We start from the raw sequence: 25,213 nt of genomic DNA on the forward strand, positions 1-25,213 counted from the left end.
TAATTAAATTATTTTTATACTTTATTTTAATGGTACTTCATAGTTATTAAATATTTATATTAGAAAAAAACATTATGCTTATACAATTTTATGTTTATGCTAAACAAATTTTTATAATTACGTTTCTTATCTTCCTTCTTGTTTTTTTTAGTATTTTGTTTGTTATTTTTTTAAAATTGACAACATAATTAAGAATAAAAATCTGAATATAAATGAGTTTATGGTTTCTATGGTTAGTATTGGTAGTAGTGGGTCTAAAATGAGTGTGTACCATATTATAACAAAAATTAACAGTCAAAAAATAATTTATTTAAATTTAACAAAAACTTATGTCAAAGTAAAAACTACTAAATTTTTAGGTTACTAATATTTTGTGACATAGGTTACTAATATTTTGTGACATAGGTGACCAGTATTGTACAATAAGATATACAAGACACACCATATTGCTCAAAATATGTCTAGTTGTATTGAAATTTTGTGTCTTTTATATCTTATTGGATAATATTTTGTGATTTAAAGTTGTAAAATACAAAAAAATATAAAATATATTTGTATCAAAAAATGTGTTAACTAATTTTTTCACTCTCTGAAACTAAAAATCTGAACTGCAAGTAAAAAAGACTTAATATAACATTATAACTTAAAGTACTGAACAAAATGTTGTCGGTTATAAGTTTATGTACATTAATATTTTTGTATAACTCTACCTAGCTTTTTAAAAAAGTTATGACATGTTTTATTTGTGAACAAATAAATTTCAAAAAACTGTTTATGTTTAGAAAATGTTACTGTAAATGAAACTTCAAGCAATAAAAAGTTTGAAGCATGTCAAAGTATACACCATCAAAACTCAAACTGACCCTACAAAGCTTTGAAGAGACTCTGAGAGCCACAAAGGCAACTAACTTTTTCACGACTTGGCGCTCTTCCAAACGCCAGGCTTCAAAAAACCTTGTCAAGTTTTTGACTGGGAGAAAGCACGCTCCTTGCAAGGACTTTTTCATGGTGCAGCAGTTTTTCACAGACAGAAACATCAACAGTGAGAGTGATTTAAAATCCTGCTTCAGCCTTGCTGTTGATTCAAGTTGTGGTTTATCTGTGGTACTATTATGCATAAAGTTACTAACATGGTTACTTAGAATTATCAACAAATTTTGTTTTTTAATCTCAATTGACTTAAACTTTTAACATTGAATCATTGAAGTATTGAAGTAAGTATTATGTACTTCTCATAAGTTTGGTGAACCATTATTGCAGAAGCATACACATGCAACTTTGCTTTTTTTATTGATAAAAAAGAAAAGAACATTAGTTATAAAAAGTTTGTGCCAGAGGCAAAAATATATTTTAAGGATCAAAAAAAACTCATGGTGACTTATGGCAGTTTTTGGTCATCCAATTTTTTGACACAAAAAGTGCCAAATCTGGTTAGATTAAAACATAGTTAGAGAGATGTGGGGTCAAAGATGCTTTTTTTTTCATAAGTTTATATTGACTTATAACTATATGAACTATAAGTCAATGGGTAGCTGTCAAATTTGCATGAGGGGACAAAATTGCACTAAAATACTTTTGCACAAAAACACTTTTGCACAAGGGGATAAAATTGCACAAATAAATTTTACTATCACTGTTACCTCTTACCCTCAGTCCGAAGCCTTTTTTTAATAATAATTTTTATTAGTTATATTTATATTTTTGCTATCACTTTGACCCCTAACACTACCCTTGGTGAGTAACTTTTTCATTAATTTTTTTTATTAATTATTTTTTAGTTTTCTATTCTGTATTTTTTACTCTTGTACAAAAATGTAACTTGTGCAAAATTGACCCTTGGTGCAAAATTGTTATTGTGCAATTTTGTGCCCTTTGTGAACTGGCATTGTGAACTCGTGCAATTTTGTTTTTATGCAATTTAGACCCCTTCCCAAGTCAATGGTAACAGGATATGAATATTTCAATTATCTTAAAGGTATAATAATTTTTGTAAAAAGTTTCAATATATGTATGGACCTTGATTTTTTATATATCCATATATTTTGTATATATAGAATAGTTTTTATTATTTGTAGTGTTTATTCAAGGTGACTAAATACCTTATATACATATATATTGTTTTAGGTTAGTAATAAAGTATAAGATAATTATGTGTTATAAGGTGTAGCTTGATTGGTATTATTAGTTTTTTTAAATGAAATTTATAACAGTTAGAAATATAATATTATTCTTTAGTTATAGTCAAAAGTCTGAAAATATTTTAAGTATTTTTTTGAAGATAACTTTCTTCTTTCAAGATTCTTTTCTAATGTTTTAAGAGTTTTTTTTTCTACAATGCTCTCTGTTTATAAACTTATGAAATAAATTTAACAAAAAAGTAAATTAAGTAAAAACTTTTTTATTCTTTAAGTTCTTTAATAGAAGTGCTAAAAGTTGTTGAAAGTGAAACAAATTATTTACCTGAAAACAAATTATCAAAAACCCATAAATTCATGAAAAGTTAGTAATATTTAGGGGAAATTAATTTTATTGTTCTTAAAGTATCTAAATTTAGTGAAGAACATATTTAATATTTTTTAGTTTGAAAAGCAAAGTAAAAAAGGTATTAATAATTTATTGAGCTACTGAAAAACGCTCAAAATATTTGGTCCTAGGACCTGGTGTACAAAAGAACTTTTTGGTTATCAAGTTGTACACCACTTGGATACATTTTAACATCATTGTCCAGGAAAATATTATTTTATTATTATAACTGTTTAGTATTAAGGGCAAAGGGAGGGTATCCCATCTTTTTCACATTTTGATCTAATTTTATAGAGTTTTAATTAACCTACAAGATACTTTTTACAGATTTAAAAAATTCAAAATAATTTTTGAGATATAGCTGGTTGAAGTCGTAGCCAACAATAGGTTCCCAATAACTAGAAGTCACTAAAAATCATTCTTCTCCTATGTTTTTTTGAGATAAATACCTCAAAGTTTTAGGAAGTGTTCCTTGGTATTAAAAAATTTAAAAAAAAGCAATTTATCACCAAAAAAAAAAAAAAGAAAAACCTTTTTTTTTTTTTTTTGGAATTCTTTGCAACAAATTTTAAATATTGCAAGGAATATTTCCTAAAAGTTTGAGGTATTTATCTCAAAAAAACGTAGGAAAAGATAGATTTTTAGTGATTTCTAGTTATTTGCTGTATAAAACTTTTTTTCAATGAGTTAGTATTAAACTTGAATATAATAATTCCAAGAGATTGATTTTAAAAGTTTTGTACACAAAAGTTAAATGGAATACTGATTTATTGAAGTTTTTAAGTACAAAAAACTGAATCACAGTTTAAAACAATAAGTTAAAATAAGTATTACTCTTATATTATGTAGTTACAGGCAGTATTCATCTCGTAAATAATTTTTACTTCAGTATGTAAACAATCTATAATAATTGTATTGTTTTGCATTACATTTTCAATAAAACAAAGTTCTTACTACCAATATATACAAAAATCAAATGAAAATTGAATTCTTATTATGTATTATTATAGTTTTATATGATGTACAGAGTTGTCAAAAACCTGAAACTTGACAATTTAGACAAAAAAAACTCTAAAACCTTGAGTTTTGAACAAAATCACTAAAAACCTTGAATATTATACTATTTTCACATGTAAAATAATAAAGTTTAGACTAGATATGCGAAATCTATAAAATATATATAATTTTGTTTCATTCAAATTTTTTTAAAATAATCCTCGTTTACAGTATCTTTTCAGCGTTATTATACTAGTCAAGACCGTTTTTTACCTTAAATTTTATTTTATAGAAAATTAGACCAAAAATGTGTACTTTAAAATTCCTGAAAGAAATTCAGAATTCCTTGCCATTTTTTTCATAAAGCCATTTGCAACCTTGAATAAAGGAATACAGTAACCTCTCGCTTATTTACGCACATTGTGTCCACAGAAAAAGTGCGTAAAGATACGAGAGATCGTAAAGATACGAGAAGTACCAAATATACTTACTATAATGGCTGTTTTTTGATATTGCTTTTAGTTTAAAACAGACTGAGGACTTTTCCACTTTTAACAATTAGCTTACTTAAATTATAAATTTAAAAACAAAAGATAAAAATATACATATAAGAAAGGATCTAATTTTATATAAAATAATAATACTTGTAGAAAAATTTTAGTAATTTTAATAATAAGTAGATTTTATCTCTATCTTTACTTATATCTGACTTATTTGATACTTAACATTTATATTCTATTCTACTTAGCAACTTGCTGTTCAAGGCAAATGTTACAGAAGAAGAACTTAAACTAAAAAAAAAATTAGCTATATGTTTATTAAAAAGAAACAATTGAGATTTGTGTTAAGTGTAATCTCTATATTTATTAAGTATTACTGCTACTTTTTGCTAGGAAGTTTCATTAGATTTCTTTTTTAGATGTTTATTCATATATAGGGCAAGAGTACTGTAATATTTATTTGTGTTACAAACTCTCATTATTTCATTATACTTTCATTATTTAAGACAGTCATATTTCTTTCAGAATTTTAATTTAATCTCTTATTGTTAACAAAATTTCTGATATACTGAGGTATAACTAAATGTTTATCAATTAGTCAAGGAACATAAGTTTACAAAGTATAAAGATATAGAGAGGTGAATTAGTATTTAAAAACATGTTTTACATTAAAAATATAAAATAAACCTAATTTAAGCAATATTAAAGAAAACTAAAATTTTCATAGTTTGAATTTTTAGAATTCTAAAATGCGTAACTAAACGAGAGTGCGTAACGTCACGAGTGCGTAAAGATGCGAGAGGCTATTGTAATCATGTTTTTTTTTCCTCAAGTATACTTTTTATAAGCTCTTCTAGGCTAATTAATTAAAATAAGGTAGTTTTAATTATTTTTAATGTTATGAATACTTTAATGTTTTACTTATGAACTTAAATTTTCTTAAGACACACTGTCTGCATGATTTTCATTTATTAAAAAATTATGAGTTTATCTTATACTTAAATCTATAATCACAACAGATGGCAAATAAAAATCATTCAAATAATTCTGCTTTATTATCAAATACTAAAAAGAGAAAACATATAAATGTTGCTGAATCTCCTGTAAAAAGACAAAAACGTGACAGCTCATCTGAAAATGGACTTTGCAAAGGACAAGTAAGTTGTAATTTGTAAGGAATTTCGACTTGTTTTTATGTGAAAAACTCTAATTTATATAAAATTTGACAAGATTTAAACTGCAAGCATTAAGTTGAATTCTTCCATAAGGTTTTAAATTTTCTACTTGGTCTAAATCCTTTTATTTTGCTATAAACTTGTAACTACTTAAAATATTGAATTTAGGAAAAAAGCAAATAAATTTTTTACATTTAATAAACTCTTAGATAAAAGTTGATAAAAAAATAATAGTTTTGTAAAATAGCTGAAAATTACAAAAAACTAAGTTTTTGATATGGTTGTCTCTTAATTTTTTACAAAATCTTCTGATAATTTTATGATTCAATACTTTTTTGTAAAAAAAACATCAAGTAATAGAGCTAGATTACTCAGGTAAAACTTTATAAAAATTTAGTCTTGGAAGTATTCTTTAAGCAGCTTAAAGTATGTTTTAGAGTTCATGTCTAAAGTACTTAATTTGTTTTCATTTTGTAGGGTTTTAAACAAAATCGAAACAACTTTTGTTAATTGAAGATTATTAAAATGAATACTTTTTTACAGTACCGCAACATAAAACCTAAAGAAAATGTATCTACAACACAAAGTACAAATGAAAATTACCGCAAAGTCACAATAGTAAGTTAATTTCTTTTTTAATTTAATTTTTTTACAGAAGTTTTAAACGCCTGAAAAATATAAGATTTGTGATTTTTACAATTCTCTGTTAAAAATTTTAAGTTACAATCCACAAAAGGTTAAATAACAATTATTTCTAAACATAAAAAAAATTATTTAGAATAGTTTCAAAATCATTGACATAAAACCAGTACCATGTCTTGAGTTTAATTCTATTATAAATAAGATAACCATAAGTTATCTTGATAAAAGTCATTAAAATAGAAGTGAATAATGTTAATTACAAAGAATGGAGTAATTACTTTAAAACATTTGTAATAAAACTCCAGGTTGGTGAAGATACAAATACAGTTGAGATAGGTTTCTCAGATCTAGATTGGGAAATTCCAGAAGAAGAAATCAATTCAGATGGTGAGAATGTTCAAAACGAGCTTGCAAACAATGATGAAACCAATGATGTCACAACTACCAATATTGATGAAACCAATGTTGATGGTACAGCTACTAACAATGATGGTACAAGTAGTGACAATGATTCTTAAAAAATATCATTAATAATAAGCTTTATTATTAAAATTTTAATAAAAAATAAATTACAAAAGTCATAAATCTGAACCACAATATATAAATCACAAATATTGACATAAATCTTAACACAAATCTGCAATTATAGCAATAATTATACAGATATCGATGACGATGAGACAATGTACAGGAGAAACAACCCGGACGAACCGACGAAGATCGACGTTGCTGTGACGAACGAACAGTGGCGAACGATGGTGGATCCCCAGTATCCAAACAGGACCAAGCTGTTGCCCGGATGGGTTGACGTTAGTGTACATTGATATCAGCTTTGAAACTTTGTTTTTTTTTAAAAAGATCAATTTATGCAGTTGAAGAAAAGAAGTCAGTTTCACTTGGGCTTAAGTTAAACAACAATGTTTCTGTACATAATTTATTATTAATAAACTAGTATATAGAATGCTATATAAGTGGTATGCTCTGAATTTCTTTTTTAATTTCAGACACTATTTTTTTATAAGAGCGTCAGCGTAAACTGTTATAATCAATAAGTAATGAAAAAAAAAATTATTTATTTTGTCATATTGAGGAAGGTCAGTGCATCTAATGACAGAAGATTTGTAATCAGTCTAATATAATTTTCTACACAGGTGGTGCGCTCTCTCACCAGGGATCTCATTCCCAGTTGCGAGTTGAAGAACCACCAGTCCTTCTACCGCAAGAAGACGAAAAAATTACGGGTGAAATTAAAGTGACATTTTGTTGTATTTCTTATTTATTATTATATATTTAATGTAGCTAAATTCCGACGTTTTCATCTTTATTAGTACTAGTGACCCCAATCTGGCAAATTTTGATTGTAAAGCTTTTCAGAAACAAAAAGTTTACAATTAATGAACTAATCAATCTAAACCAGTGGTTCCCAACCTTTTTGATGCCCCGCACCCCTAAAGTCTCTTAATTTGATCTCGCACCCCTAACACTATATGCTAAATTATTTATTAATAATTTGATTATAAAATCATTGATTTCATTAATTAATAATTTGTATTTTAATTTTTATGGTAGTGTACTATATTAACAAGAATAAAATACTTTGAAATTTAAAAACATAACAAACTATATTCGAACAAGTTTTATCTATTAGAAAACATCAGAACTCACTCTTCCCTCTGCAACGTTAAACGTTTTCTGAAAGTCAAGCAAGTGAGTTTGGAGCTCATCACTTGTAATTCTACCTGCTCATTTTTAAACTAACTAAAACAATTAATTACTTTTCAATTAAACAAAAAAAAACAAATCTATCTTTATAAAAAACAAATTTTTCTTTGTAAAAAACAAAAATTTATTCAACTAACATTAACAAAAAACTAAACTAATTTTATATATTTATTGAAAAAATCCTAAATGACACGTCGTTATACTCACAAGGTATTTTAAAAATTATTAAAATTCTATTCATGCAATATTATTTTGAAAAGATTAAGAACTTAATTTTAAATCTACTCTAAAGTCAATGACTTTTTTGTTCTTGTTTATTGCACAAAACTTTCTGAAAACGTGGCATTTTGTTTCTGATGGCAATTCGCATGTCTGCCTGTGCATTCAAGCGGTTTCTTGATTTAGTTTTTATTGACAAAAGAGTACTAAATCCAGACTCGCACAAGTAAGTCGTCGCGAATGGAATGAGAGTACTTAGTGCTTTTTTACCAAGTTTTGGAAAAATATTCATTGAACAACACTAATATTGTTCAAGAGTTTTGCTTTCAAACTGCATTTTGAGAAAACGGTTCATGCATAATTCAATAAGTTCATCTTTTAACGATTCATCATCAGACATATGATTCAAATTAAAATAATGTGGGTTTATTATCCATTCTTAAGAAACTTCCAATTCTCTTATTTTAAAGTATCTGTCAAATGACTTGAATAGTATTTCCAAATGGTTCATAATTTCTTCTCGCACACTTGGAACTAAACACTCATCTTCATCAGTCACTTCTTTGAGTAATGGAAAGTTTGATAAATTGCCTCTTTCAACTCGTCGACACTAGATATTTAACTTTTTTTAAAGTATTTATTATTTCACGGCATTTTAAAATATTTACATTTATTTCTTGCATGGAAACACTCATGTCATTCAAGCAGCTGAAAATGTCACTTAAGTAAGCTAGTATTTGAATAAATTATTTTCAAAACTATTAGCAGCTAGGAGGTTTCAAAATAATAAAAGTTTAAGTTAAGATTTTAAAAAATTAAATATATTTTGTCTAAAATTGTAAAAAGATATGTATAAAAGCAAATACAAAAAAGTTTGTATGCTTACAACATAAATAGAAAAAGTAGATTGAAAAAGGTGAACGGTTAAAGTTCAAAAAAGGAATGAATAAAAATAAAGTTGATGCATTGAATACTTTTGCTGATCTATAAAAATTGGTTTCACTAAAGCTAAAAACAAGTTTTCTTAAATGGTATAACATACAGTAATTGCTGTGAACTTTACAATTAACTGATGTTAAATCTTTAAGCACCACTTTCTGCACAACTAAGCTTAATAAAAGATTACATTATAAATGTAATAGACTTAACTAAACCTGTTCTTAACAGCTAATAAAAAACCTGCTGAAGATACTAATTTTTATCTAAGTATCGCAATTAAGATAGATGCTAGCTCATAAAATATTTTAAACAATTAATGGCCAGTTAAGAAAATAAAATAATTAAAGAATTGATATTATATTTGTAAAACTCTATAAAGAATAGATGATTAAAATTCACAGGTGTAAAACTCTAAGAAAACTTTATTGGAGTGTTAATTCTAAACTAACAGCTATTAAATGAAATTAAAAAATGAATTTACTTCTAAAAAAGTGCTCTTGCTCTATGACTTATTAATAAAATTAATTTATTCAGAAAATTAGCGCTAATTTATTTTTATAACAAAATGTACTTTTTAACTTTATTAACTTTATCAGAGAGTGAAAATCTCCTTATTTATCATACAAAAATGAAAAGCCATCTCGCACCCCCTGGAATGCTGCCTCGCACCCCCAAGGGGTGCGAGCACCCCTAGTTGGGAACCCCTGATCTAAACTTATTAAAAAGCACTTTAAAAGAGCTGTAATTAATTCACCATGTTTTTTACTGTATCCAATACTGTATATTATCACAAATGACTTTTTCACAAAGCTCATCTCGGGTGTAGCAAACGCAAGATATTATTTCACTTAAAAAGTAGACCACCAGTTAATAATGAAATATTACACAAAAAGTTTACAATTTATATATTTATACTGATCAAACTCAGGTGCTGCACTGGCAAGACGTGCCCGGTCATGTGGAAAGGGTTTTGCACCAATCACCTGCTTAGTTTGGAGAGGAGCGGCGAACCGAGGCACAAGTTGAGCGAATCGAAAAAATTGAGGCTCAAACCGTACCAGACAAGTAAATACTGATATTTTGGTTTTTTTTTTTTGATTTTAAGTTAAAGCATTTTCAGACAAATGATATAAATTAAATAAATATATAGATAAGTAAGAGACTGAGGCTCTAGCCGTAACAGACAATTAATTAATATTTATTTTTGTCGATAAAGACAAATATATGTATTGATTGTTAAATTAATATAGGTTTAAAATCAACCCTTACTAGACAAGTGCTAAATTTTTGTGTAATAAGGTTTGTACGGTTTTGAAAATTCAATATCATTTAGTACTTTATTAAATTTTTCTAGTTTCTAAAATTTTAAATCACACAAGCCATATTAATAAATTTTACTTTGCACTTTTTTGTATGATTAGATGCAAATTATTAACAAACAGTATATTTGAAAAACCTCAGTTGTTTTTAGATTATCCTGCTATTGGGATTGATATCTCTTATAAGCTTTTGTTTTCTTCGAATTAAACTAATATCGAATATTTTACATAATCTATTAAGAAATGTTTCTACAAAAATAATAATTTTCTGATCTTTTGTCTGTTATACATTATTGTATGATTGCTGGTCAATTATGTTTCAATATTTGAAAAGTTAGTATACTCGCAACAATTATTTTTCCACAAAGTTAATACTTTTCCACAGAAATGATCGCGGAAATCGCGCTTAAGAGGGGCGATACGAACTACAGCGATCTTTCCAGGAAGCTTTCCAAAGCGGTGGATCCCTTGTCCTTTGCCGCAGGTTTTTTTACAAGCATCTAGATTAATTAGTTAACAAGTATTCCTTTAATTTTTTAAGTTTTATTATGAAATCAATGTTTTGCTCGTTTAAACAATTTAAACGATATTTTTTTTAATCAACTGAAGATCTTGTAAAAATTGGTTAATATATGAAACATTGTTTTGGTAATAAAATAAATAGAAAATTGGAGATAATATATTCTTATTTATAAGTTGGGAACGTTTACTGTAATCTTAAAAGTCAAAAGTACTCAACACGTATAGTGTGTAAAATGTGTTTTTAACCTGTTGAATACGTAGACCCTTGGCTGAATGACGCGCTTGTTTACCCATTATCTACAATCTGGGAAGATAAGTGCATCTATTGTCAGAAGGATTTTAAACACCTTGTTTCTTAAGAGAGCTCATTGACCTTTGTTTTAATAAAAAACTTCATTTGGTTATAGTATGTTTTTGTAAGACAAATGTTTTTTTATATAGGAGCTGCTGGTGAAAGTTTGCAAGTTTACCTTTGATTTTGTTTTAACTTTAGACTTATATCTTTTTGATACAAAATAAAAAATGTTTTTTTTTAAAGGTTTGTTTTATAGACTCATTTAGACAAAATTTGTACAAATTGTTTTCTACAACTTAACTAGTTTTATTAATTAATAATTGTTTAGTAGTGAAGATTTTAAAATATTTTGCTAGGCGTCTAATTTTTTTGCTACTGTTGTAAAGTGTAACCACATATTTTTGTATTAATACACTATCTAAATGTGTCTTAAAAAGTATTTTCAAGTTTCTAAATCAAACCTGTTATAACATTTAAGGCAAAAAATGTTAACCGTTATTGTCAACTACCAATAAAACTCTGAAAATTTCTGAACCAATTTTCTGACAAAACTATTTTGTTGGCTTTTTCTTATCTGTTTCAACAAAACGTTATGTGTTTATATGCATGTGGGCCACTTGCATAGGAGAGACAAGAAAGCTGTTTTTGTTTTGTTTTCAGAAAAGCTTATCCGACTTAAAAGTGGCAACCATGTATTATGCATAATTTAATGCAACCATTTTCTAGGATCTACCTGTACAACAAAAAAAAATACTTTTAAAAAATGTTCACTGAGTTGTTATCACAGGAAACAAGAGAGGATTGGTGTCGAGGAAGCAAATAATAAACGCCAAATATCGCATGCAGCAACGAAACAAATATCAAAACAACCACAAAGATACTGAAGTAAGCTGATGTTGTTCCAGTTATCAATAAAATGTTAAGAGTTCTCAATTTAGCTTCGAGTGTAAATATTAATTTGCTTTCCAAGAATTCTGAAGTAAAAAACATTTGTTATAAGGATTTTAGTTGTCATTCAAACTAATAAGGTTTGCGTTTTAGCAAAATAAAAAAAATATCGTTTTTATAAAAAGTTAACTTCACTAACAATTTTTTAAGCTTGTTAGTATAAATATGTCTGAAAATAAACATATAAAATTTATAAGCATTAGTAGATATTGGGAAATATTTTCGTTGACGTTTATAACTAATATTTTAAATTTTCAGTTAATATTTACTAATGTTGTATTATGTATTTTAATATTTTTTGGACTTATCTATTCATACTAAAAAGCCTAGTTAGCGAGATGTTGTTTATAGTAATTTTTTTAAACAAATAACTATCAAAAAATTGTTGAATTTTTCAGAATTTATTAAATCTTTTTAAGTTTTAAAAGTCCCGCAAGCACTTTCTCTAAAAAGTATGTTAAGTATAAATAAATGACTGTTGATTACTTACATATTTGTTAAATTAGTTTTATTAATTTTATTAACAAACTGTTTACTTCAGCCACAAGAAGGTTGGAGGGAAAAATATTTCGCTTTAAACAAAAGATTCGATGAACTGATCGAGCTGCTTTCAGAGAAAGACAAGGAACTAGTGGGTGCGAAAGAACAAAATATGAAGGTTTAAACTTGTTTTTTTCTTCAGTAAAAGTTTGAGAGTATTTAACAAAAATATATACAAACTACTTTTTTCTTCGTAATAAAAATTTAGAAGCTTGTCAGGGTTTGCGCTTGATGTTTTGAATGCTGTAAGAGCTTGATGTAAGAGTATTATCAAAATGTATATGAATATAAGTTCGGTGTGATACAAATTACTACTACTAGTATTAATTTTTGCTTTTTTATCCATTACATGACTCAGTTATAATGAAACAGCTTACTGTTATCAATCACTTTTTTCATACATATTTCAACGATAAGATTATTTTGATTACTTCAAATTTTCAATCTAAGGTTTTTTCAACATTAGATTATTAAAAAAAAAATTTTGGTTTACAACAGATAACCAAGCTGCTAAGCGAGGAAAAACTCAAGCACAAGCAGTCAGTTAGAAAGTACACGGAAAAAAACGAAAAACTATCAAAAGAACTTTCAGCGAACAAAGAAACGAACCGATCAAACTTCAACGATTCAGATGTATCTTTCACGGATTTCGACAACTTTGACGGTAATTGAATAATTTGTTATAAATTATACAACCACTATACTAGGCAACTTTTTTCAAAATTCCTCCAGTACTAGCGTTCGTGGTGCGACTAAATTCCTTAGATATGATGTCTTCACTCAGTTTTGTGTATTTGATTATAATAATTATAAATATATAAATTAGATTCTAAATTAATGTGATGAGGTGTATGACGTCGGTGGCAAACCAAATTTCACATAGAAGTTAATGCCACACAGTTAAGCATAATTTAATAAAAAGTGTTTTATTTTCAAAGGTGATGATATGTACCGGTCGACGGCTGACGCGATTGACAAAACCATACCAGATCAGCCGCTGTTGAAGCTGAAGAAGTACATGAGCATTGACAATGGAGAGGTGCAGGAAGTTGACTGCAATGAGGAGGTGACCATTTTCGGTGACAACACCCCAAAACAAGTTCGTTGTGTTATTGGTTTAATTTTTTAAGTGTGGCAATAAGATTAATAGTTTTTTTTTTGCTTCTTTTTTATATTTTAATTTTTATAAAGAATATTTTTTTTCAAACTATTTATAAAAATTTACCTTTAAATGTGTTGAAGTTTTATTTTTTAAGCTGAAATATAGATTTATTTATCTAAAATCATCATTTTTGATGATAGTATGATGGTGGAAGAAAAACAAGCTTTTATTAAACTTGATTTTTTTTTTGAAACTTTGTGTTTAAAATTTGAACTGGTTGTAGAAATTGCCCTTTAAATCTGTTGATTTTTGTTTACTTTTCCTAAAGATAAAGTTTTTTTTTCAAATGAGCAATTAAGTATCAATTATTTTTAGTTTACCAATAACTATGCTTAACTCAAGTAACTTGTAGTCAAACAATAAAAAACTTTTATGAACAATATACCAAGTTTTACAAACCGAAAGCAAGTTATTATTGAAAACAATAGACTAAAATACACCATGAAAATTTAATAGTAAATATTATGCAGGTATCTACAAAAGGGAAAAGGATCAAAAAATCAGTGATATACAAGTTGTTTGAAGACGAAGGCAAACTCGTCGATTGTTTTATAAAAACTGATTTCTTGAACCTCATTAAAAAACACGACATGGATTTTGCAGTTAGAGAGTTTTATAAAAGGTAACTTTTTTTCAACAAAAAGTATTTTGTAGGCCAATTTTTTTTTATCCAAAGTAATATTATTGTTTATAGTGTTATTTATTTACTATTAACATGGCCTTTTTTTTTCAAGACCACTTCTTTAGGTTCGAAATTTACTACAAAGTTCGATTCCTTTATTTTCTATCAGAAATAGTATAAATGTTTTTTAATGCCATAAATATATAGTTATATAATATAAAAGCAAAATAAACCTAAAATAAGGCTTTATTGTTTTATTCAAATGAATGTTAATTGACCGATTTTAATAATAAGTAACTTCTTTTTAAGCCGTATCAATTTAAAATTACTTTAGATTCAGAATTTATTATCTATGCAGTTCCTTAAATACGACTAGTTTTATTCACACAAATATATTTTTAATTACATTTTTTTCCTTTAGAGTGTACGGCAAAAATCCTAAGAGACTGCAAAGGGAAATAATCAAAAGGAAGTGGATTCAAAACGAATATGGATACAGGCTCCTCATAGACAATGTGAGAACTTTTATTTATTTAAATATTTGTCGTGTATATAACAGTCCTTAGCTAAGTTTTCTGACAGTCAACTGCAAATCAAAAGCGCTTCTGTTTATTTATTTTATTTTAATCTTTAATATATATATATATATACAATGTTACAACTTTTATTTGTTTAAGATAGTCTTTAGATAAGTTTTCCGATGCTCAAATAACAAGTTTTAATCATAATTAAGTTTGATATATATTTTATAACTAGTTAGTCAATGTTTGGCAATAAGATCAAGAGTACACTTGGTCTTTTTTGTAGTAAGTATTTTAGCTCATAAGATAGTCTTAGGCTAAAGACTATTTTTGCTAAACAGAACTACACGTACACATTAGTTTGTAGTAAATGATCATTTTATTGCAATTAGCTTCTTAAAGTTTTGAAATTTTAGTATTACAATTTTTCAAATTAATGCGGCTCACAAACAAGGACTATTTCTTACATGTCTGGCCCGCCAAAGCTTTTATGTAGTAAATCTGGCTCGCTAGCCAAAAACAGCTGTCCACCCTTACTCTGAACCAGGGGTCGTCAAACTGAGGTTTGCAAAACATTCCGCTGAAAAATTCCGGGGTGCGAAATAAAGACTAAAAAAGGTCTCAGGGGCAAATTAATGGAGGTTTGAAACTTGTACTTTATATTCTGGGGTCTGTTACGAAGGCTTCAACTGCGGCCCACTAATATTTTGATTTTTGACCATCAAATTCCTGCCGACCCTAATCTGACAAATAAAAATAACACTTAGTAGTAATACACAACATGTAATTTAATCCTGCTTAAATTATCAATTTTTATTTGTTTTTTACAAAAAAAGTGAAACATTGAAACTTTTACAGGCCAATTTTAAGAAACGACCAAAGCAAAATGGAGTTGACAATTCGAAGTTGTCACAATTATTCGCCAAACAGGGAAAATTAATTGATTTTTTTGTTCAAGTAGATTTTGTTAATATCATTGATAAACACGGTCCTGAGGAGGCTATCAAAAAATTTTTTAATGTGTAAGTTTGTTTTACTTTTATTAAGCATATCTTGCTTAAAAGTTTTTGTAAAACAACTTTTAACTTAAATTATTAGTTGTAGATAATTACAAATTGAGTTAAGTAATTCAAAATCTAAAAAGTTCAGTTCAAAACTCGTCAAGTTATTTTTCTGTTTACTGTTGTTCAGTGTGTGTTCATTTTTTCTTCAGTTTTTTTATAATTGTAAAAAGTTGAAAATTTTTTGAAAAATTAAAAATAAAACTAAATCTTTCCTTATTAAAAAAATTTACAATTTTATATTAGTCTAGTTATAGGTGACTAAATAGAAAATTGTTTCATATATTTATAGAGTGTACCAAACATCACCATCTCAACAAAATATGGACACTTTCAATAAGAAGTGGCTGAAAAACGAATATCAATACAGATACCTTGTAGAACATGTAAGATATTTTTGAATACTTTATTGATTTTCTAATTGCATAAAAGTTTTTAGCTTCATTGCTAGATATTTACAAAAATTAACTCGTGGTTAAAACATATAAATCTGGTTTTAAATTTCTGAACTATTTTATTTATTAAATGAATATTTAAAATTGACAACAAAAAAGTAAAAAGTAATTCTATTTAAATTTATAAGCTTTAATAATTAAACAGAAAATGAAAAGCTGTGCCAAGCCAGCTAAACCATCAGAAAAAAGTTCCACCAACTCTGAAGTTAGTTACCAAACTGTAGTACAATAATCGTTTAAATTTTTATTCATTTAAATAAAACTAACTAGTTTAAAAATAAACTTCAAAAAGTTTTATTTAAGTTTAATATATAGCTTAGTAACAAGTTGTTTTTTGTTTGTTTTAGTTGGTTTAACAAAAGTAGTAAGAAAATATGCCTTAGTTTTACTTTATTTATTTTTAAACTTTTACAGAATTTGAAATCTGAAGTTGACCGATTGCATCGGGAAATGTTAGAAATGAAAAACTTCATGGTGTCATTTATGCAAAATAAAAACTCGACTTAACTGTTTTCTTGTTTTTACCTATTTTTAAGTTTGCAAAATATGTGCCATTTTCTTTTTAAAATTTTATACGTTTTAACTTTTAAATGTGGATTTACATTTTAACTTTTAGATGTGGATTTACGTTTTGTTTAGTACAAGTAGTTGATGAATTTAAGGTATTTTAGCTTTGTTTTGTCGATAAATTGAATTTAAAGCGAAACTAAATCATCAAGTTAATTTTTCTTTGCGCTGATAGTAAAATTTCAAGCAGATATTTCTCTTATACTGTTTTTAATTCGCCTTTTAGTAAAAATATTTTTTTCAAGGTTTTTATAAACAAATCAGTTTTTAAAATAATTCTGTTTGACCAATCTAAATAAGAAATATACTGTAAATTAATGAAAATTAATATGATAGTTTATATATGTTTGAAATATAAAACTATTTAAGCCAAATTTAAGAAAAAAAAAAGTCTACCAGCGAAAAGAAATGTACATATTTTACTTGGTGTACTACTTACAATGTTATCATCATTACACAGTGTACCCGCAATTAGAAATGGAAATAAAATTATATTGCATTGTTTTTTTTTAAATAACTTCCAGAAAGCCAAGATTCTAATGCAATTAGACCTTTTTTTGTCTTCTATAGAAGTTATGCCGATTTGAAGAGTTTTGGTATCTTTAAAAACCAGAAATAGACCGTAAAAGATAAAACATCTTTAAATATATATCAAACATTTTATTTTCACAGTTTAACAATCATATGTCATAGCTTCGTATGATAAGATTAAAAGGTTATTCAATAAAAAATACATTATTTCTCTTGCAAAAAAAGAAACTTTTGTTTTGTTCTACCTAGTTTCTAAGATTGTGTAAAAATAAGTGCAGCGTTAAATGTTACCGCACTCTTACCAATAACCCGCATTGGTTTTGAAAAAACAATACAGCAATTAAATCTAGTAAGTTACTACTTAAATCATAACTTTAAATAGTTTAAAATAAAAATCAGTTTACAAAAAAAATGCAAGTTTTCGAGTTTAAAATCTAACCTTTCAATTAAAAAGAGCACATTCGTATAAGTTTTGAAACAAGTAAATAATTCTGTAGAAACATGTATTATGTTAAGTACTACAATTAAAATACATGTTTTATATTTTTCGTTTAACTTGTTTGATTTTAAGCTTAAAGTGTTTAGACTTTAGTTATTTTTTTTCAATTTATTTAAAAACTCTGGTTAAGTGATTGATTTGAAATTACTAGTTGGTAACACACTTTATTTAAAATATGCAAACGAGTTATTTTGCATTGAAGTTTTTGTCGTTTTGAAAAGGTAACTAAATACCTTAAATTTAAAGGAAAATAATTCTCTTAAATCAATTGTAGTTTTTAATATTGAAATTACAGTAATCTCTTGCTTATTTACGCACATTGTGTCCACAGAAAAAGTGCGTAAAGATACGAGAGGTACCAAAGACACTTAATATAATGGCTCTTTTTTGATATTGCTTCTAGTTAAAAGCAGACTGGGAACTTTCTTACTTTTGACAATTTGGTTACTATATTTATAAATATGATAACATAAAACTAAACATATGTTAAAAAAAAAGGATTTAAATTTATATAAAATAATAATACTTGTAAAAACTTTTACTAATTTTAATGATAAGTAAATTTTATCTATATCTTTGGTTATATGTGACTTATTTGATACTTATTATTTATATTCTATTTTACTTAGCAAATTCGATTTATGATTAAGCATTTGTTTACATTTAAGAAAGAAGATTTGTGTTAAGTTTAAGCTCTAAATGTACTAAGTATCACTGCTACTTTTTGCTAGGATTTTTCATTAGGTTTCTTTTTTAGATGTTTATTCATATATAGGGCAAGAGTGCTGTATTATTTATTTGTGTTTTAAACTCTCATTATTTCATTATACATTCATTATTTAACACAGTCATATTTCTTTCAGAATTTTAATTTAATCTCTTATTGTTAACAAAATTTTTAATATACTTTTATGTTTATCATTTAGTCAAGGAACATAAGTTTATAGAGTCTAAACATATAGAGAGGTTAGTTAACATTTAAAATTATATTTTAAATTTAAAATATAAAATAAAGCCAATTTGTGCAATATTGAAAAAAAATAAAAGTTTTATTTTTTGAATGTTTTGGAATTCTAAAATGCGTAACTAAACGAGAGTGCGTAACGTCATGAGGGCGTAAAGATGCGAGAGGTTACTGTATATACATTGTACATGATAATTTTCTAAAAAGCAACATATAAGTCTGCAGTCCTTTATAGATATGGTTTTATTAGAATTACTAGTAAAACTTCAGGTGCTCTATATCTTTATTTGTATCTGAAAAGTTATACCAAACAAATTACTTTTAGTAAAGTTAAGTTAAATGTTAAACCTACAAATAAGTTTAAACGATTATGTGTTTATGTACTCAAACCGACTTAATGTCTCTTATTTAATAATTATACTTGAAAAAGGCTGAAATGCTTTGTTTAGCTTAAAATAAATATCTGTTTTACTTCATTTTTCAAATTGGTTTTGGAAATTTTAATTACTAAATAATTAATACTTATACATGGTTTTGATGTTTATTCACTTTTGTAAACTCAAAAGACTGTACCTAACTGAATTTTAGACCTTAAGAGTTTTTTAAACAGATAAATCTTGCTTTAAGTTACCTTACGTAGATTATTTAAAGTTTAAATTAAACTTAAGGTGTTTGTGCAAAGTATTAAAGTTAAGTATCGAAAGTTACCTGTTTTAAAACTTAACATTATTTTAAGAAAATGTTACGAAGTTTTAAAGCTACATATAGACAATACTTTTAGTAGTTTTGGAAAACAAAAAAAAAATGTACGGCTGCTTAAAAATACTAAAATAAATTCTCCAGGTTTTACAAACAATTCACGTCTAACTATATATTTAAATTAAAAGATAATATAGAGTTTTGTTATAATAAGTTTGCAAATTTTAAGTTTGCTGCAAAAACAAGAAAGTTTGTAATAAGTTATAGCTATAAAAGCTAACAAACAATACTTTAGTTTGAATTCATTTTTTTCAATAGAACAAATGGTTTAGTTAAAAAACAAATGGTTTAGCTTTTAAAATTGACAACAAGTTTCAACTACGAATAATTTTAATTAATATCAATACACTTTATTTTTTTATGTTTTAATTTCTACTAACAACTGTTTGAATAATTTTTCAATAAAAAAGTTAACATATTTAATATAATTTCTAATATAAATATATCATTATATAGTTATACTATTTCTATTAAATATTATAAAATTATCTTTTTTTAGATTTATATAATTTTTTATATAACTTCTGATATACTTAGAGAGAGTAAAGTTTTGTTATAATAATTTTTTTTATAGTTATTACGAAAACAGCTCTGTCACAAATAAAGGTTATATCAGTTTATAGTTTTGTTAATATCATTAATGTTCAGTTCCATGTTAAAATAGTTAACTGGGCAAGTAAAAAGATAATTTTAAATAAGGAAAAAGTAATTAGTTGTAGGAATAAAATTACAACAGTAAAAGTTTTTTTTTTAACTTTTATAGTTGTCTAACTAAAGAAGTTTAAGCTTTAAATAATTAGTTTTAAAAGAAGAATATAATAATTATAAATATGTAACTTTAGTAGCTATTTAAGGTAGTTTAAAAAAATCAAAATATAAAATAAGTATGGATTTGTCCTTAGAACACGAGTATTTAGTTGTAAGTTTATTTATTTATTTTTTAAAATAAATAAGTGAGTTTTATTTAAAAAGACTTTTTAATAAAAAAATGTAAATAAGAACTAACTCCTCTAACTGAAGTAAATGTCTAGGTCATCTATCTAAGGTAAAAAGGACTTAGAAAACTATAACTGACTTCAAAACTACGAACATTAACACAAAAAAAAATTAAATGTATTTACCTTTAAAACATTTAAGCCAAAAAAGTGCTTTGTAATATAAAGTGCAGCAATATTCCGGTCGGTTGCAGTAATAAAGTTTAAGTTTTTTTATTCATAATGTTATGTAAATGAAGTAAAATAATAATACATCAATATATTAATAACTTTGAAACCTATTTTAACTGTATCAAAGCGGTGTACGACTCGATAACCGAAAGGTTTTTTCGTGCACCAGGTCTTAGGACCAAATATTTTGAGCATTTATTTTTTGTCTTTCAATATCAATATTTAACCAAAATTTTAAGTATAAACCCTTACCTCCAACCAACCTTACCCAAACATTTATAAAAAAATAAAAAAAGAAACTATGAATTAAAACGTATGTAAAAAGACAAAAAAATTTTGCCAACCAGAAGCGCCCAAAACTAGCAAGAAAGTTGCACAAATAATTTAGCCAATCAAAATCAGAAATCCTAAAAATAGCAGCTGACTAGTGGTCGTTTTTTAAGTACTTTGAACATTAAAAAACTTTTCAGTGACTTTTTTAAATAAAAACAATACTTTCAATCGGTATAATAAAACATAAAGTTTGCTAGGTTGTATTTTTTAGCAGGTTTATTTTTTGAACAATTTACAACGTGATTTAAAATATCATAATATTATTTTCAGAAAACGACGATCGAAATATTAGAAGAAGAGCTTGAAGTAATTTGTTTTTTTGTTTATATTTCATTGTAAATTACGTTAATGATAAATTTTTACAATTCAAACTTTTACAATTCGTAACGTTACTTTTTTATTAGTTTTACTAACTTAATGTAATAACGAGTTTGCACGAAAGGGTTGACCATACCAAGTCAATCATCAGACCATAAACCACATTTTTGTGGTCCACTTGATTTTGTTAAACAAAGTTTGTAAAGTATTTTGTGTATCAAAGTAGTTGTAACATTTTATAATAGGCCTATGAAAACAAGTATGAAAAGGATGGAAATATATATGAAGAGTGGATAAAGAAAAACGATAAATTTAAGTCGACTCATAAATATGAACGCGTAGTAAAACAAGTAAGTGAAACACTTATTTTTATATCCCTAGTACTAAGTAATGTTTTTATTTTGGTTACTTATACACCATTGTATTAATGAAAAACATAAAAGCAACTAATTGACAAGTAATAAAGTAGAAAAGTGGTGGGTCAATCAACAACCACAAGGTCTTAAAAAAGCGCATGAATTACGTTGGCACATACCTCTTAAAGTGCCTTATCAATGATCGGGCTGTTACTTTTTTAATCTTGAAGGCATGCAAATTTTTAGTACTAATCAGTAAACGCAACAACAGTGGAAAGAAAAGGACAAAAATTTCCTCCGCGGGATCGACAAGCTCAAGAGGGAGGTTGACGCGGTCAGGTGCGCGTGGTACGAAGTCCGCATCCACCCGCTGCTGAAAGATCCCACATTGAACGAACGCTTCTGGAAGATCTTGCGGCACGTGATGAGTCCCAAGTACGCCGAGATATCTCTGTGCGACAAGAGAACTCTTAAGTGGAAGCTGGAAGACTTGAAACGTTACGATAACCAAATAAAACAAGCAGCAAAGGCAAGGTCCAGCGTGGAAAAGTCTTCAAACTCTGTTTCTTCCAGTAGCAACTTAACACCACATGCAGAAAATAAAACTTTTTCTGGTGAGCCTGAGCAAAAAGACATGTCGGAGCAAGCAGATACGACAAGTCAGCGCAGTATAAAAGACGACAGTGAAAATGTAAATGATTCTTGTGAAGATATGGAAGTTTCAGACTCGGAAGAAACAGAAATGGACAGTTCTAACAAAGGTAGCATAATTACCTAATTCTCATCAGTTATACTTGAAAGTTTTAATTATTTACTTTAGAAATGTGTAAAACGTATAACAAAAACTCTAAAATACTTTTACCAAAAAATTTTTATTAAAAACTGGAATTTTAGTAACTTTATTTTAACCTGAATAAAAATGGAAATTATAAGATATATTAGGTTACACAAGTAAAAATTTTTAAGTAACTAATTATACACTATTATTGTAATTATTTTTTTGTAGGTTATTACTGTTACTAATTTAATAACGATAAACGAATTCAGTTTATAGATAATTTAACAATTGTCTTTGATTAACAGCAAAAGAGAAAGATGAAAAACAAGATTATCCGATGTTGAGTGAAAGAGTTATTAATACGTTTGATACAACGTAAGTTATTTTAATAATAAAGACTTTAATTTAAGTTAAAACATTTAAAATATTTTACTTGACAATTAACTTCCTACTATAAATTATAGCATTATCTTATACTGTGGAAGTGTTGAAAAAAACAAGACATTGTTAGAAATAAAACATTACTAACTTTTTTTATTTTTAATAAAGTTTTTGTCTAAAAAGTAACTATATGTAAATAAAGCTATAAAAATTCAACAGCCAACACTTTAAGTACATGAGAGATTGTATTATTCCAAACTTGGAAAAACAGTCTTTTGAAAAGGTACTTCTTGTTTATTTTACTTTTTTTATGTTTTGTATGTTTAACAAGTATAAAACTATATTTATTTTACAGATTGCCGCAGCTTCATCAGCTATTAAATTATGCAACAGTGAGTTTTACGACAATTATGCTAACTATTTGGAAAACTGATTATTTTGAGTACTATTACTAACTTCTTTTTAGACGATATGATCATGATAGTAAATTTTCTATACTAAAATAAAGTAAAACTTATATTTTCTTCAAACATAGCTCAAAACAGCTTTGATATGTAAATAGTTGTAATTTATTTATGTTCATTAAAATAAAACTTTATTTTTAATAACAAAAAACAAAAACTAGTTTTAAAAACGTTTAAAAGTCATTAACTTAACTAACATAAAGTAACTGACTAGGACGTATAATGCAACTTGAAGTCGAGGAACTTAAAAAGCAAGTTGAGACGTACAAGTATTATTTGAAAGAAATCGATAAGTGGAGGGGTTGCGTTCTGTACATGGACCCTAATGACTTCGAAGGTTTGTTTTATATTTTAAGTAGTTTTGTAAAGCATTGTATTACTTTTCTAGAAGTCTTCAAAAATGTTATGTTTTTGTAAAATTAATTACATTAGCTTAAAGGCAGATTGAAAACATAATTTTGTTTCTTAGTTAAAAAACTATTGTATATATCAATTTGATTAAATCAGTGGTCGTCAAGCTTATCAAACTCTGTGTACACTAAGATGCAAAAATGAAATCGGTGCACCCCAAGATCTAATTTTAATAAGCGCCACTAGTGTTGGGACTACATAAACACTTTTATTAGTGCATTTCTCCTTGAAAGTCATAACTCAGTTTGCATTTACAAGCAAACCATTTAACAACTAAAGCTGAAACTTTTTATTTGGTCTTCTTTTTTATTGACCTCTTTATTTGTTTTGCCTTATTTTCACAATTATATTTTAGTTATATGGCTTTGTCTTACATACTTATTAATTGAACACTTCTCCGTAATTACTACAAAATCCCCAATTCAGTATTCTTTTACTACTTTATTAAATATTAACTACATACTTAGTCTAACTCTATGTAGTTTTTTGTAATCTTAAAATTTCGTGCACCCCTAAATAATTTTTGTGTGCCCTGAAAATTTCGTGCACCCCAAAAAAGTTTCGTGTACACTATTTGCACTAATTTGTACACCTTGACGACCACTGGCTCAAATAATATAAAACAAAAATGTATCACCTGTTTGACAGCAGCCGCTAAAAAAAATTATGTATATGTAAATGTCATTGTGGTAGCAATTATAAAAATTTCAAACTTATGAGTAACGCCAACTTAAGTAGTTTTGTAAAACATTACATAATTTTAGTAGTTGTTTCTGTAAATATAATGATTTTAGAAATTTATTTACAGTAGCTTAGAGGCAGATTGAAAACAAAGTTTCGTTTCTTAGTTTAAAAAATATTTTGGCATTTTTTTAACACCGTAATTTTAATTTTTTGAACTATTACTTTATGAAACATTACTCAAAGTAACTGCTTTTTCAGTGCAATATTTTAATGAAAATATTGAAGACTATATATTCCTGGATAAAATTGAGTACTACGTCTTTTTGGACAAAGAGCAAGAAAAACTTGAAGTAATACAGAGTAAACTCAACCATCAAATTAGAAGAACCAACAAAGCTATTCGCAAATTAGATGCTAATGAATAACTCTTATTTTTCTGTAGATCCATGGGTTGATATTCCAGAACGAATTGCAAAATGTAGATTTTGAGACGTTGATAACGTAATGTTAAATGAAATAAAAAACAGCAAATAATTTTTTTGTTTATTTAAAAAGAAAAAATATTACACGTCTAAACTATATTTTTACTTCATTTATGTTCTTCCAGAAAGTTTAGAGACGCTGTGTTTGAGTATAATTTTCAAAATCTTAATCTGTTTTTCAACTGCCCTTTTAACCGACTGAAAGTTTAATTTTTAGACAACATATTATTAAAAGAAAACTACTAATACCATAAAAACCTTAAAATGATGAAACACATAACACAAAGTCAAGTTTCTTACTTAATAATAAATGTTGATAGCATCTTTTTAAAATTAAGTCTAGTTTCATCTTCTCATAC

General features: G+C 26.5%; 1 protein-coding gene across 1 annotated transcript; it reads left to right on the top strand.

The window, feature by feature from the left end:
* The first annotated feature begins 828 nt into the window (after nt 1-828).
* LOC145829056 (uncharacterized) lies at nt 829-16,735 on the top strand. Its single transcript, XM_082936794.1, has 18 exons — nt 829-1,104; nt 5,039-5,176; nt 5,738-5,812; nt 6,142-6,328; nt 6,500-6,645; nt 6,988-7,088; nt 9,645-9,781; nt 10,421-10,519; nt 11,640-11,737; nt 12,342-12,458; nt 12,839-13,004; nt 13,279-13,439; nt 13,973-14,124; nt 14,546-14,639; nt 15,504-15,667; nt 15,999-16,092; nt 16,307-16,366; nt 16,576-16,735. Exons 1-18 carry the CDS (start codon nt 829-831, stop codon nt 16,666-16,668), a joined length of 2,358 nt encoding a protein of 785 aa, XP_082792920.1. The 3' UTR covers nt 16,669-16,735.
* The last annotated feature ends 8,478 nt before the right edge of the window (nt 16,736-25,213 follow it).

This window comes from Thalia democratica, chromosome 2 (assembly GCF_965202585.1).
Source record: "Thalia democratica chromosome 2, ktThaDemo2.hap1.1, whole genome shotgun sequence".
Lineage (NCBI taxonomy): Eukaryota > Metazoa > Chordata > Thaliacea > Salpida > Salpidae > Thalia > Thalia democratica.